This window comes from Haliotis asinina, chromosome 3 (genome assembly GCF_037392515.1).
Source record: "Haliotis asinina isolate JCU_RB_2024 chromosome 3, JCU_Hal_asi_v2, whole genome shotgun sequence".
NCBI lineage: Eukaryota > Metazoa > Mollusca > Gastropoda > Lepetellida > Haliotidae > Haliotis > Haliotis asinina.
Window position 1 is genome coordinate 55,912,041 of NC_090282.1, and position 16,600 is coordinate 55,928,640.

The 16,600-nt window shown below is 41.9% G+C and overlaps 2 protein-coding genes across 4 annotated transcripts in view; one reads left to right on the plus strand and one right to left on the minus strand.

The window, feature by feature from the left end:
- The window catches only part of LOC137278200 (uncharacterized), a 250,335-nt gene that overhangs the window by 97,110 nt on the left and 136,625 nt on the right, over positions 1 to 16,600 (minus strand). The gene's annotated exons all lie outside the window — the stretch shown is intronic.
- On the plus strand, positions 1,391 to 15,188 carry LOC137278193 (uncharacterized). 3 transcript variants are annotated; one of them, XM_067810391.1, is made up of 20 exons: positions 1,391 to 1,494; positions 2,333 to 2,513; positions 2,903 to 3,401; positions 3,862 to 4,971; positions 5,170 to 5,315; positions 8,075 to 8,197; positions 8,462 to 8,584; positions 8,739 to 8,810; positions 8,978 to 9,099; positions 9,188 to 9,292; positions 9,827 to 9,916; positions 10,032 to 10,154; positions 10,841 to 11,039; positions 11,260 to 11,406; positions 11,817 to 11,908; positions 12,208 to 12,278; positions 12,542 to 12,630; positions 13,319 to 13,475; positions 13,663 to 13,742; positions 14,146 to 15,188. In XM_067810391.1, exons 2-20 carry the CDS (start codon positions 2,363 to 2,365, stop codon positions 14,148 to 14,150), a joined length of 3,504 nt encoding a protein of 1,167 aa, XP_067666492.1. In that variant the 5' UTR covers positions 1,391 to 1,494; positions 2,333 to 2,362; the 3' UTR covers positions 14,151 to 15,188. The 3 variants fall into 3 exon arrangements, with proteins under 3 accessions (XP_067666492.1, XP_067666493.1, XP_067666494.1); XM_067810392.1 differs by having other exon boundaries at positions 1,391 to 1,437; XM_067810393.1 differs by lacking the exon at positions 1,391 to 1,494 and adding an exon at positions 1,598 to 1,644.

Below are 16,600 nucleotides of genomic sequence, written 5' to 3' on the forward strand. Positions count from 1 at the left end.
TGCTGGTCTGATGAAGAGAAACCATTTTGCATAGATAGCCAACATCTTTATTGCAATAGATGCGACGTTTTGGAATATAGATGCAAACTCCGTTGTCATCACTTGCTTATAAACTGTTCCTCGTCTGCCTTTGCCTTCTTGTTTGTCAGGCCCAATTTACCTTCGCCGGTCTTCATCCTTTGGACCACCAGGTGACGATTTCGTCCTTGGCCATAAAAGTACAAATAAGGAATGATTCAAATGATTGATATTAATCGGGCACTACACAAATAACTACGCACAGACATGTTGAAAAATGTGAATATGAAGCAGATATACTTTACAACTGATGATGTGTCCTTTCGGACAGCACACTACACCCTCAAGTCGTCAGCCGAAAAACCGTTGTGTCCGGAAACAATCAACTTAACGAATAATTGGTGCCTAACCCGTTGGTCGTGTCACCTCTTTGCCAGCATCGTGCAGGGTAGTCAAGGGACAAATCTGGAACCAAAAGACTTTGGGCACCATCAGACATGAACCTCATCCTATCCCTCTGGGCAGCCGTGAACCGAATTGAGGTAAGTCAATCTGTTTGTATATGGTCCCAGTGTTTGGGAAGGCGGTATTGCACCTTCACAGTAAAATACTCCAGTGCAATTCAGCCATTAGTCCCTTCCGGCTTTCGAATGCCATCTTAAAGTGAGGCAATAGATTCCTGCACTCATGCCTGAGTTTAGTTGGGGTGCGTACCCCAGCAAGCCTCTCCAGACCCACACGCTAGGTGGTAGCCTTCATTTACATGATGTATGCTTTAGTCCCAACATTACCTCGGCCTATGAATCAGTATGCACTCGATTTTAACAAATCTGGAGCCAACAGTCATCTCATCCTTCCGGGTACCCATTTGCTGCAGGATATTACAAGCAAAGTCAGTTCCGATCAGTGCAATGCATTTCAGTGCCACTGACGTCTCAGTGAAATATGAATGCTGTACAGTAGGGTTAGTCATTTCTGTAATGGCGCTTAGTTGGTTTACGATTCGATCCACATTAACATAAATGTATAATATGAATGATTACTACTACTGTGTCCTGTGTAAACTCAGCCTGTTGGTAGTATGCTATGGTAGTTCAAGGAGTAGGGACGATTATCAAGTAGTATTGATGACCTGTGCATGTGTACAGTAGTCGATCTGATTTGATGTAAACACGACACAGCCCTTTGGAACTTCTTTGTTTAGTTTCGTTATCTCATTACATGTAACCGTCTTTTCATGTTAATTGCAATCTTTCCGAGAATTCAAGCCTTACCAGGAAGCTGGCACTGTTCCAGCTGTTTACGTCACGTGCAGGTGCAAGGTGAAGGTCCAGCTTTAAATAGCGCACAACACAGTTCTAAAAATACATTTAATGGAAAATCCAACTTCAAACGTCGTGTTTACAGACTACTTCATTGGTAATGAAACAATCTTCTATAGCTTTCTATCGTTTACAACGCTGAACGTTAACCAAGGTAAATTCATTCTTTTCTACATGCACGAATTGGTAAATCAGGATGTGATTTCTAATGGCGTATTCGCACGCGAATATATTGCAGTTAAGTGATTATGCGTTCTACTTTCGGTCTTGTTGTGTCCTGTTCTCGAGCCAGGAAACACATTTGGTTTGTGTCGGTCGCTCTGTTTTCAGTTGTCAAATATATGGTCTCGGTCACAATTTCTCCTATAAAGAATGTGTTTGCATCATGTTGACATTTTGTGAACAGTCTTGTGGCTATATGGGGTTATAATTAGCCATGTTTCAGATAAAGCAGATTATGTGTGTAGGCCTTAAGTTGTATGCCCACTATTACCGTGTGCGAGATAAGCAAGTCAGAAGATACCGTACATCATATCAATATCGAAGATGCTAATCTGCAAACTGTCTGGAGAAGCGACATTGGAATCATCCTCACAAAGTTATCTACTTTTGACGCGGTCATTGTGGCTACAGCTATTGATTTTCATGTCTACCCACTTCACCCAGTGTGTGGAAAGGACAAAGTGCAAGTACTGCTTAATTCGACGTGTTTACGAGCACTGCGTGGCTGAAAATACTAGTATATAAAACTGTTAAAAGAAGTTTTATGCCGCTTCTAGCAGTTATTCCACCAGAAAATATTCCACGTCGGTATTGTCTAATTGTGAATACTGTCTCATTGTCGAGTGTCTTCTACTTCCACTTCCACCGTTTATTAAACAATGAAAGCAAATTGTGTTTGTGATACCAATGGAATCTAAAATTTAGGACCAAGTAAAAAAATTAAAAATAATTGATTTACCCTGTATTTTTCGCATATTGTTAATTACTAGACGTGCAGTGAACTGGAACCGTGATACATAATGGAAATGCGTCGGCGAAGTCACCCTAGACTGTTCTTCCGATACACTGACCCTCCTGACCCGTCGGATGACCCTCGCAGACTGTGTCTGCTTGATGTCTGCGTCAACAACGATCTGCTTGAAGCTCTCAAAGAACAACGGGGCGTCAAAGGTTTGATGTTACCCTGCCAGTTCGAATTCAATGAACCAATGCGTTGACATATAGCGGCATTTTTCACATTTGCAAATAAATACTGATATCTAATGTATTAAAAGGTATCTTCAATGAAATCACGACATTCTTGAATTGAATTGAAGATACATTGTATTGACTTGAAGATGTCTCGAATAGCTCTATATTAATTAAATTAAATTTATTAAAGGTATCTGCAATTAGTTACCGACGCTAAGGTTTGCTGGTAGATAACATCCTCAGCAGTACCATACCATCAAATCATGCACCTCTCCTTGCTGCACGGACTTTACAGTGTGGTTTCACTGTGGAATATCTGAAAAGTCACTCTAGTACGGACTACGCGTCATACATAATTTCCATTTCAGATTTTGGCGTTCTTCTTCGTATTCACTGGGACGAGACGGGAAGCCCTGACGTAGACATGTCAGCTCTCACACTCTCGCAGGTACCAACTGGTAGTTCCTCAGCTGTTCTCAACACCGATTACGCCATAGGAATTTCCACTAATCATACTGTCTTGGAGAACTTCATTACAAAAATGTTCACAACGTACAACGTGAAACTGGTAGCGGTTCAGTACCCGCCAATGGTTCTGACATTTAAACACGGCCTTGATTCCGGCATCAGTAGGTTAACTTCAGATAAAACCAGGTTGCATGGCTTTGTGAAAGAACTCATAACGCAGTGCACAGTCGTCAAGCACCAGATGCAGTTGAAGATAAACATTAAGAGAAGGTCTAAAGTAGTGTTGCCCCAGAGACACACCTGTGGTTGTTTTGGACAGGAGCAAGGTAGTGAAGGAAGTTCATGGGCCCTTCAGACTGACAACAGCAGCCAGACGGACGAAAACCACTATGCAAGCATGTGAGTATAAGCCCAGGCATGTGGGTACCCAAGCATAGGACAAAGCACAAAATCCCAGGTCTACATACCTGGCTTGAGTGAGTGAATAGGTGAGTGAACTTAATTTTACGCCGCTTCAGCAATGTTACAGTTTTATGGCGGCGGTTTGTATATAATCGAAACTGGATCAACCAATCCAGTGATCAACAGCATGATCATTGATCTACGCAGTTTGGATACCAACTGTCAACCAAGCCAGGGGGCTTGATCATCCGATTCTTTTAGTCGTTCTTACGACAACCAGTGGTTTCTAGCGGAACTTAGTTGATTATACCAAGCCTAAATTCAGTTGATTCAACATAGTTGATATGGCCATTATCATAATGTCCCTTTCAAAACATTTTGTATACGTATCAGAACGCATGAATATCTAGTTTCTAAAGTGACACTTACAAGTGGTTGTATTTGCTTCTACTTGCAGGTCAAGTCTTTCCACTTTGTACGATGACACAACAGAAGTGGATAACAAAGTTACATCATCAGTTGAGGTGAGGTTTAAGACCGTGGAATGCGAACTTGCTGATCAGCGACAATTTATGGAGTCCCAGTTCTGTGAACAAAAAGGACAAAACGAGGAAATCAAAGCCGCACTGTTACAAATATCAGATGTTTTATCACAGAAAGGTGAACAAGAGGAATTTCGACGAAGAGCGGAACCCCAACTTGCAAAGAATATTCTTGATGAACCAGATTTGATGCAGTTTTCTTTGGAAACAGAGCCCCCAAAAGTCGACTCTGTAGGACCGCAGAATGAGAGTAATAACCAAACAGAATTAATGGAGCAGGAAAAGGAAGAAGTGCAAAGTGGAGAGGAACTGGAGGAAGAAGTCAACCGACATCAAATGAGAGACGATTCAGAAGAAGAAGAGTCGAACGTAAAGGAGACAGATGAAGAACAGGACATGGTCCGTGAAGAAGATGAATTGAGTACGAATGATGACGAAGAGGTTGACGAAGAGTCAGGGGAAGAGTATTCCGAATATCACTACCAACTTCGCAAAGGACCTATCATCAAGGAAATTGATGGCAATGAACTTAGAAGTTTGTCTCCTCCAAGAACAGAACAAGAAATGAGATTTAGAGACTCAAAACGCATGCCGACTGTTTACAACAGCACGAACAGTCGTTCGACGTACTATCTAATTGGGAAATACCCACAAGCTTCGCAACATAATGGCCGATCTACTGTGAAACGAGGGCAAACAACCATGTACACAGACAATGTGTACAACGATTTCCAGTCAGGAATAGATCCTTACGAGAATGCAAGATACACAACGCAAAAGTGTCCAATTCATGGGAATTATTCCACGACACAGCAAAGAGCTGTACCCCTCACTCGACCCCACAGACAAGGTGGAAGGATGACGACCAGCCACTCTGGGGACGTGGATGCCTTTGGATTCAGTGGACTGGTAAATGAAGAACCCTTGAATGAGAGAGACGTGTATTCTGATCTACAGACGGATGAACTGAACTTTGACATCAGCAGACGGGATCGCCGGAAGCAAGACTCGTATAGCGCAAATGGGCAAGTGGGTTTTTTTTATTATAGGTACTGTCTATAGAATGTCAGAACATTTGATATGATAGTAATGAATGGCACTATATATAGTAGCAGTTCACTGTGATAGCCTAGTGCCTAGAAACATCTACAAATGGTGTTGTTTTAGTATTATGTGATCTAAGATGAGAAACATGCAAATACTGACTAAGTTATTGTGTTCAGACAAGTGATGCTGACCAAGACCAGACTCTGCGAGGAACCGAACGGAGAGCAGCTGATGCAGACACTGCTGGAGAGCATGGTTGGCGGGCAGGACAGCGCGGACAGGTGCCGACTGTGGGAGAGTGTGGCGGAAGCTCAGTGTGCAGGTACCGTTATGTTGTAGAAACTATTTCCCTTACGGTTCTGAGAAGGAGACATCAAGGAACTTTTCTAGTTCAGATGATCGGGAACTAATAATTAGTAAACCTACACATTACTTGTTGCCCAGAACAGGTCGACTGTAATTTATTTTTGCTAGCTTGACTTGTGACAGCGTGTAGAGCTTCGGGTCAGCTCCACATGGGTCCTTCGACAAACGTAACAGAAATTCAACGTCGTAAGTATATACTTAGCGAATGGGAGTTTGCATTCTATAAACCGCCATTATTATTATGTTTTACAGATTAGAATTGAAATGCAGCAGAGAGGGTTCGGGTGATCCTGGCACAGTCAGGTTGGTAAAGCTCATCATCAGCTCAGAGCCCTCGCCCCCTCTACACGCAGCCCAGACAGCGAATGGGACTTCTCCCAGGGAAACACTGCCTAGTCGAACCCACCAAGAACTTTCCGGAGAATATGGAGGCTCCCCAACACTGCAGCCTTCTGCATTACCCAGATTGTCAGAAGGGCTGTTCTCCCGGTGGAGAACACAGGCACTCTCCTGATCTGCGCCAAGTGATCAGGAGGTACCAAACCAAGGGCACCAAGAACAATGGGGAGCCTGACAACAGTGTACTTGGGATGCAGGCGAGACATTTCAAAGGCAAGGTCCGCATATCTATCATGCTTTTCCTGAATCTTGCCAATCACATTGCTGTCAAAAGGGACAGAAAATTCAATGATATAAATAATTTCATTGGTTTTATCAAAAAGGACTAGATCAGGTTTGTTGGCTGGAATTCATCTCAGGCTGTATATTGGCCTATTCCAGAGAAGTTTAAAAGCATCATTTTCCAGGACACCCTGGACATGTTCAGGGTCGTACCATGGATGGACCTCGGAGTCAAAGCCACAGGCATGGCGGAGACGATAGTAAAAGCATCGAGCCATGCCATCATGTCTTTTAAGATAAGCTGTTTGTGCCAAGGAAGGGCATCCACTGACAAGGTGTTGGACAGTCTCTGTAAATTCATTGCAAAGACGACGTTTCATATTGATATTTTCTTTAAGAATAACATTCTGGCGATTGTGAGTGGGAAGTGACTGGCCCTGAGCAGCAAAAAGGAAGCCCTCAGATTCACATTTGAGACCAGCCGACTTCATCCAGGCAAAGGAGTTGGTTGGATTGCTGTTCTGTTCCACACACTGCATGTAAACACGATGCAATGGCTTCTCAGAAAGCTTCTCCACAAAGGACTGACTCTGAGCAGACTTGGTGAAGGACTTCACCTGGTTTACTCCCATCGCTGTACCATCCAGCAGTACATCGCCGTCAACAAAATCAACTTCAAATTTCAGATTGTGTCCAACAACCTTGGCACGCTTAAAATAGCTGTGGAATTCCTTCCTTTCATCGTGAATCTTGACGTGCATCACCAGAGGAACATCCGATAAATAAATATGTGCAAAAGTACACAATAAAATTCTGTCATGAAGAGCTTCCTCATTAATCAAACCCCGACCTCCAGAATTGATTGGCATATAAACGATTAAGAGAGGAACGAGGGTGGTGTGCTGTGTTACCAGACATGATCCTTCTGGTCAGGCGGTCAAGACTCTGGGTGTCTTGTTTTGTCCAATCAACTACTCCAAAGGAATAGGAGAGGACTGGCACAGCAAAAGTATTGGTGGCTTTGACCTTGTTTCGAGCATTTAGCTCTGAGCTCCAGATTTTCTTCAAACGAGATTTATACTCGGCCGAAGTTTATCTTTAATGTGGGCATTCTGGAGCTTGTCTCGCATTCCAAGATAGGTGTAGGCCTGATCTTCAACAGGATGCTCAATAACTCCTCCCCCTTGTAACATGACCGATCCATCATTAGTTACCTTGCCACGTTTCAAATGAAGAGTATTACATTTGTCGAGTCCAAATGTCATGCCAATATCATTAGAGAACGACTCAACAAGGAGAACGTGTTCTTTCAAATTGGTTTCTCCTTTGGCAAGGAGCTCGGTGTCATCCATGTATAGGAGATGAGTAAGAGGTGTTGGGGATCTGTAACCCTCCTCCCGATTGAGCAGAAATTTCAAAGGATTTAGAGACAGACAAAAAAAGCAAAGGTTTGAAGGAGTCCCCCCTGAAATATTCCCCATCTGACTGGAATAGATTCCGAAGTCTGCACCTGCCCTTGCGAGTACATCTCAAGTTGAGTCGACCAGCAACTCATTAAAGACTTGAGCAAATGAAGCAGTCGCTCACACTGAAGAGACTTCAGTCATATGCTTTTTTGTAGTCTATCCAGCACATGGAGAGGGTGCGGTGGTATGTTTCAGCCCCCCACTGCTCTCTGTCATTGGACGAGCAGTAAGATGACACGAGGTTTGTCAAACAACCTGTGAATGGTTTGTTTTGAGTATTCAAACTCGTGATAGGGCGGAAGTTTTTGGGATCAGTCAAGTCTCCTTTTTTTGTTAAGAAGTATTGTGCGATACCCTTGCAGAACCATGGACGAACATCACCTGTGTCCACAAGAGAACTGAAACAGTGAAGGAGTGGTGCTTGGACACAGGGAAACAGTTGCCAATACCGGTTTCGAATGCCATCAGGCCCTAGAGCTGTATTAGATTTTTTAAATTATTATTATTATTATGGGTATTTTTTACTGTTAATATTCAGAGAAGAACAAAAATGCAAACGAATATCTGTATAGCATGAGTGAGTGACATTACAATGCATGTTTTTGAATCAGTAACAAATTAATTACAGACTCGAGCACTGTCCCCAGCGTAGACACAGCCCTGGACACCGTCATCTGCATTGACACATCAGACAGCGTGAGGGGAGAGGCATTCAGGCAAATAACAACCATGCTCCACGACTTCATCAACGGTACGTATTTATAGTCAGCTCCTTATATCGAGTCACGTCCGGATTTCGTTTGGGAAAGAAGCTTAAGGTAAAGCAGTCTGAGTACCTATTTGAGTTGTTATGCCAGCTATCCAATAACAGAGAGCCGAACAGATAAACATATTCGTTTTTGGTGGTGATGTTGTCAGTTTGAATACAATGGTGTAATATATATGAGTTAAGGTTAGATATTATTTCAAATTTTGATGTGATATAAAGACATAGATTTGTTTGATGTACGTTCAGGCATTGAAGATATTGCGGAACAACACGAAATGGAGGAAAATATCGCCCTGGTTACGTTTGGAGGTCGTGCCCGAGTGTTACATCAACTATCAAATGACTACGGCAGTTTGAGGGATGCCATAGGTATGATATCATGCCTAATCAAATAATTCATGTTAGTATGTAATAAGAATATATCAGTCTGACTTCAGATAGTGTTTGCTTACTTTGCCCTGAATGTATATATAGAGGTAGCTTGTTCTTGTTTATATGGAGTATGTGTATATTTGCCACTCAGATGACCTGACGCCAGGAGGGCCGTCCCCATTGAATGAAGGGATTCTGGTGGCGATGACGTGCACAGAGAGAGGTATGTACAACGCCGTCACCTACATCATGGCCGGTATAACCTTAGATGGGGTACACTTTGTCGGAAATCGGAAACCCTTAGTCTACACAATAATTTATAAGTTAGTGTTGTCATATCTGTATCTCACACAGTTGTCATGCAGGAATCTTTTACTATTAATTCTTCAGGAGGAATACTTAACATTGGAGGCAGCCTGAAACTCCCACCGAGACTGATCATCATCACGGACGGCCTGGCCACAGGCACACTACCAGAGACTGCGCAGGACGGGCATGTGACCAGTGAACAGGTTAACAGATTACTATTGCCTTGATTTGGACGTCCGTATGGCTTTGCTGGTATTATAAAACGTTCACTTGTCAATCCCATTGTTTTAGGAGAAAGAGGTCCTGACCCACACATTCAGCCAGTTGAGACAGAGACAGCCCGGGGACTATGTGCCCCACCCAGTTGTGGTGGTACCAGTTGGCCGGTCTGACATGGTTGGTACATTGTTCTCGAAGTTATGTGTGAAGGCTGAATAAATATCACTAACTATATCATGTTTAGTTGCATTGTGACAGTATACCTTTAAGGTGTCATACGTTTGAACTTAGAACTTAGAAAACAGTTGCTATATCAACCTAGTTGGGTATATCAACCATGGAGGATTTCAGTTTGGTATATATCGTTTACAGAGATGTTGAAAAATGTAAACTTTAAATATATGTACTGCTTTATGTCATTACAAGGAAAATTTCCTGGAACCTATACCCTACTTGACAAATTTGATGAAACGGTGTTACTGAAAATCCCCTGCCTGTAACCTGTTAATATACATGTTTAATTGACAATACTTTCAATGAAAGACATTTTGACTTCCCACTGCTGAAACCATGATCAGCGTTATCATATATCTGAAATTGTTGAACGTGTTTCATGGCTAGCGGACACGTTTTACAACACACTCAATCACTCACTGCCTTGCTCACTGCATTTTCTGATTGGTATGTCCCCATGTTCAAATGTTCAATCAGAGTTTCCTGCTGTCGATGGGGAGGCTATGTGGAGGGATGGTGATTGAGGGCAGTGCAATCAAGAAGCTCTGCCGACATCAACGGCTCCACGTAAGTAGAAATGGGGACATGTTCATAAATCTTTTACAACTGATCATCTACTGGCGTTTGCCACCTTAATGACACATCCGAGCTGATCGTGTTCATTTCTGAATTACCTTTGTAGAAACTTGCTGGAGATTCTTTGGAACTGATCAGAGACAGACGCATGGACTCTGCCATGTTTGAAAACGTGAGGTCCAGGCAACTGTCAATCTTTTTTTCGCCAGATACGAAACAGGACGAGATGGTAAGCTAAGCAATTAGACGTAAACGTAGTATATACATTAAACAGTGTAAGGCCTAAGTCAAGAGATTCACACAACTCCCGCCATACATACGTTATGCAGGATACATCTGTTTCATTAAATGTAAACCATGTAACCATCAGGAATCAGTAACCCATGCACATCTGAGAAATGGGATCGGATGGTCAAGCTCGCTGACTTGCTTGGTACATGTCGTCAGGCCCCTCAAGATCCTATGTTTGTTGTATGAGGCGACTAACGGGATCGGGTGCTCAAGGAAGCCGATCCGTCCTCATACCCCGGACACACAGTTGAAATCGATCAGTGTTAGCCATGACGAATAGTTGTCTCGTTGATGCTTGTCGTAAGAGTAGACTAACGGTATAGGGTGGTCAGGTTGACACATGTTATCGTATCCCGGTTGCTTAGATCGATGCTATTGACATCTGAATTGTTAGGTCCAGACCGACAGCATATAGGGGAAATATTATTGAGCGCTGTGTTAAACAACAACCAATCACACAATGCATGTCGTCATATTGTATCCCAATTACGTAGTTGCATCCTCAAGTCATTTCACCTGTACAACAGCTTACAACCCTATGTGACTAAATAACATTTACGTTACCGATAAGAAGAAGATACAACATGATTAATGTCAACTACTTTATTGGGTGCTTGTCTTCAGGAGGACGTTAGAGACCTAGTGCAGGAACATCTACACAAAGTGGCCATTGCTTACGGTTCTAAATACTCGTTCTCGAACATATATGAAGCTCCAAGTCTCCCTCCTCTGGGTGCACGAGTAGTACGCGGTCATGACTGGGTGTGGGGCAACCAGGATACGGAAGGGGCGGGAACAATCATTAATCACGGATTGGACGCCAGTAAGTCTCTCTATTGAAACCAGAATTATAACATGTTTAAACAGATTTGTAACAATCGGTTATTGGTCATCGCAACTGCTTGACAATCTTGAATACCGTCAATGTATTTACCAAATGTATATTGAGGATTCTATCATAATATTTCATTACATAAGATTATGGTGCATTTGGAAACGGATGGTTTCCGTTGTACTAACTACGGCATCTCATTTATTGCCAGAATACGTGTGGGTGTACTGGGACAGCGGTCATCTCAATGTGTACCGATTTGGTCAAAATGGGTGCTATGACGTCACTGAGGTGCATGACCAACCCCGAATTCTGGACAGCGGCGGAAACGTTGACGTCGGCTTGCAAGTAGAGAGAGGTCAGTCCAATGATGTTAGAGAACGAGACTATGGGACGACCATAAGCCAAATACGTGTGTTCGTTATGAGCACTTTCTACCTAGTGTTCATACCTTTTCTTGATCAGGCTCGAAATGACCATGTATCTGACATATTTGACGCCACACATAAGGCTTGAAGATATCCACATGAAGATACCTCTCAGTTATTCCGCGATGCGTAAAATATATATGTCCTCACAATCGAGGTATGTGAGGACATGTCTGATTTATGTGAGTTAAATCAAGTTACATCTGGTTTATATGACTACATACATGAGCTGTATATGATAATACAGCTGATTTTTATGACGATGCATCTTAGTCATATGACGACACATCTAAAGTATATAGCAATACATAGCTGTTATATTAATGACTGTCCACACCAGGTCCTGACTGGCACATGACGTATGGAGACCAGGATGGCGGTCGTGGCGGTACAGGTGTCATCATCAGAGCAAACCTGGCTGGGAGAGTAATGGTAGGATGTGTCACCATTCCACCATGTTATGTGAACGGCCATTTAGTTACAGTTGCTGATATACATCTAACCAATGTTTTAGTCTACACAAGCAAATTAAAGACAAACGTCATCCCCTGCCAGTTTTATTCAGTATCATATACGTGTATTGAAGGGTGAGCCTCTGTCCCCAAAACACAGTCCGTTTATTAATAACGTGAGTTGATTTGGTTTGAAATAATATACATGCAGTGCTGCAGTCAACCTATCTGTTTCATCATGTAAATACAATTCTTCACATCACCTATTTTACTTCGTAGGTGCGGTGGCAGAACGGAAATATATATGCATACAGGTTCGGGGAAACCAACAAATTTGATTTATCTATTCGGTGAGTTCTCAGACACGTTTCACTCGTGTTAATCCCTCTGTTCAGCATGTATTTGATAAATGAATATCAGAAGTTACCAGGTACATGTCGAACACGCCAGCTCGCCTTAATTTGAGTTTACTCGCTCCAAAATGTTCTCATTGAATGAGGACCTGGGTTAATAAGCAAATAGCCTCTGCGTTTGAGTTTGGATCTGGAGGTGGCTGGTGACTTTGCACTGGAGAGCAACACTGAACCGAATTCGCCCTTTCTCACCTTCACAGGGATCCTGTCGCTTGTCTTCTTGAGTCAACAGCTAAAGCAGATGATGTACAACTAGCAAACCATGAACAGCAGTCGAGAACTGGATCAGGTACGTGTAGTAAATAGCATGAATAGTTACCTTTCACGGGACCAGGTACACGTGGCAGATACCTTGAATACTTACCTTACACGGGACCAGGTTCACCTAGTAGATACCGTGAATAGTTACCTTTCACGGGGCCAGGTACACCTGTTAGATACTGTGAACAGTTACCTTACACGGGACCAGGTTCACCTGGTAGATACCGTGAATAGTTACACGGGACCAGGTACACCTGGTAGATACCGTGAACAGTTCCCTTCCACGGGGCCAGGTACACCTGTTAGATACTGTGAACAGTTACCTTACACGGGACCAGGTTCACCTGGTAGATACCGTGAACAGTTACCTTACACGGGACCAGGTACACCTGATAGATACGGTGAACAGTTACCCTTGACTGGACAAGGTACACCTGGTAGATCCCGTGAACAGTTACACGGGACCAGGTACACCTGGTAGATACCGTGAACAGTCACCTTACACAGGACCAGGTACACCTGGTAGCCTGGACCAGGTACGTGTGGTAGATAGCATGAATAGTTACCTTTCATTAGAGCAGGTACGTTGTAGATAATATGAAGGGTTACCTTGCCCCCGGAATAGTTACCTTTCAATGGAGCAGGCATGTCGATAACATTATCAGCTACGCTGTCGTTGAAAGAATCATTCTGGACATACTGAACATAACTTGCAGGGAAACACACAGAAGGAGTGGCTGACAGCTATCTTTGGCAGAGGGAGGACAAGCAGAGAGGGTGGCAGGACTACTCTCCCTCCGACAGTGAAAAATTAACTTCAGCCTACAAGAAACGCCCTGAAGGTTCTTGTCTGCTTCAGAGAAATAATGAAAGGTGATACCATCCCTTGTCATTTCTACATCGCTTTGTGATGGAATATGGCAGAGTAACATCGTGCGTAGTTTACAAGAATGCAAATCACTGTAACTGTAACTGTAAATCGTCTTGAACTGTTTTTAACTTTCACAAAGATGTTGACATTACAATATAGGGTTCTAAATGTTTTCTTTTCCATCCTTAGCTACAGAGTTATGTTCAGGTCTATGCAAGAAAAGTCAGTTACAAGCCAATCAACCGTTCGCATAAGGAAACTAGCTATAGGTAATGTTTTGAAGGCTTAAGATTTGGTACGTGTAGTGTAAGTACACAGATAACTCACACATGCACATTCCGATTCGGTGTTGTGGAAATAATAATTATTATCTGGTCAATATGAATTCCATATTTCCTTTTTTAGTAATTATTTCAAGAAAGAAACTCCTAGAAATGATTAAATTGCTGAAGGCCGATATACATATGCTGTGCATGATGTCTTAAATTGATGCTATTCTCAATGAGGTGTTCAGCAAGGACAATAACTAGGAAATACGTTTGTATTTGTACAAGACAAATTGGCTGATGTGTTTTTTTCACTTTAAACGTAGTCGGGATTTCTTGAACGAGTAATCGGATATGTTTGCCTCCTCATGTCTAGTAACTGTTGTCATGTTTGATGTATTTTCAGAATGATGCGAGGGGACCGGCCAGTATGGTGGTTTCGTAGTACGCCAGCAAGATCTTTTCATTTAATCATTTCATGAGCTTAGACCATGATTAGAGTGCAGTGATAAACTGACCTGGCGTTAAGCAAAACCCAGTACAGGATGGAAAGCTTTCCTTCCTACTGCTTCACAATAGCAGTGGCAGTCATGATTCTATTCAGTTGTTTTTAATGTGTTTGCCCAGTGATGAAAAATATTGTATGTCGTATATATTTGTGTACAATATAAATGCATACTGACCCTTACTGTACGTTTACCAGTAATAGTGACTGATTACATTAGAGACACATTAGTAAGTGTATAAGTGTGCACCATACCATGTTTGTCACGGTTATGTCCCAAATTGAAACAGCACAAAACATTACACATTCCTACATAATTGTGTTGGATTTAAGCAGATTTACGAAACAGATTATGAACTGATATGCTGCATCATCGTCAGATTTCACATAAACGTTCAATGCTTAGTTGTACCATATATAGTCACGATATATATACGGGGACGAAAAAAAAAAGTTTGGAGTAAAGGAAGCGGGGTTTACCAGGGATTGTTGTGATGTAGACAGGATAGTTTGTTTATGTCTACAGATTCATGTCAGTTAATTCTCTGAAAGTTGGAGCCAAATAATTTCATTCCTTCCTGCGACATATTTGGTTCAGGACATCAATCATGTCCCAAACAATTGGTGTGTAATTTACATTTTTTCCTCACCATAGAAACAACTGGAATTTTTTCTGGAAATATATCATATTGTTTCAGACATATTTTATTGTCCAAAAAGACAAAGGGGTTGAACACAATACCAACGTACTTTCTTACTGTCGCCCTCTCCCTATCTATTAGACTGCAATCAGTTTCCAAAACTGGTTACGTTTTAGAATATATGTGCGCTGTTATCTTCAGGACTACGTGCTTTATCATTGTCAAATACTTTTGTCGTTTCCTAACTGCAAAGATATATGTATGTTTCAATCTATGCGTGAAATAAAAATAAAACGTTGAACATGTATGTGTTGTATGTATGTATTCATAAAGTGAGAGATTGTTTGAATAACAATGATTTGCTGCTGGATCTTTAAGTCAGCATTCTCGCGGAGGATTCTGTTAGATCAGGCCGTCCACTGATTCACTAATCGCAAATCAAGCTGAGTCTATCTTGCAGTCGCTGTTCCTTACTTATGAAAGACACTGCAACAATCAACAATCATGTGCATTATATTGTTTGCGGCATTTCTGCTCAGACATCACAAGATGACACAATGTTGCTATTTCTACTAAGGGTACCTATTCTGCTGTGGATCACTGGATTGTCTGGCCCAGACTCGACTCTGTACAGACCGCCGTCATATAGCTAGAATATTGCTGCGTGCGGCGTTAAACAACCACACCAAACCAAACCAGTCCTATACAGATTATATACACGTCAAGTACACGCGTGTGCATATACGTATCCCGTGGCAAGACATTTTGTACACCTCTGTAAATCTCACATTATAGTGTCTGAATTTAATATATCCCAGTATGCAGCATCTACTCCGACGAAAGACAGCAGGTTGTAGAGTGTGGTAATCCACTAATGACATCATCCAGTCCATGATACATCCGCTATCACAAATTCCAGCTGTAAATATGTGTAACGGTGAACTGACTCCCGTTTACTGGTACGGGAAGTAAATCCACATGTACATTTTCAGTAAATTTAAAACAAATCCTAAAAACTAAATGTAAAGAATAGTGATGTTGTTAACCCTTCATTTTATTAGGTGTTGTTAACCCTTCATTTTATTAGGTGTTGTGAACCCTTCATTTTATTAGGTGTTAAAATGGGAACTGAAAAGTTAAGCGTGAATCAGTCCGTGAAACCCACAAACAATAAATGTGCCGCAAGTTCACAGTTCAATACAAATCAATACAAAAATACAACTATGGCAGTACAAAATAGAGTGACAGTACAAATTCAAAAGTTTTATACAAATACAGACAATGCTGTAATATTCAGTGACAGTCATCCTACTTGATAAAATGGGCAAGGCAGTGCATATCCACATTATCATCATTACATACAGTGCTAGGTAATACCTAGCTTCCTTTATATACCTCGGTCAATCAGTTAATTCTGGAATAGAATCCTTAGCGCTAACCCTCAGACACACATGCACATCTTATATATCCACTGACAGTTCAGCATGCAGGTTCCTCTTTCATCCTCAGATACACATGCACGTCTTATATATCCACTGACAGTTCAGCATGCAGGTTCCTCTTTCATCCTCAGACACACATGCACATCTTATATATCCACTGACAGTTCAGCATGCAGGTTCCTCTTTCATCCTCAGATACACATGCACGTCTTATATATCCACTGACAGTTCAGAATGTATATTCCTCTTTAACATTCAGATACACTTGCACAT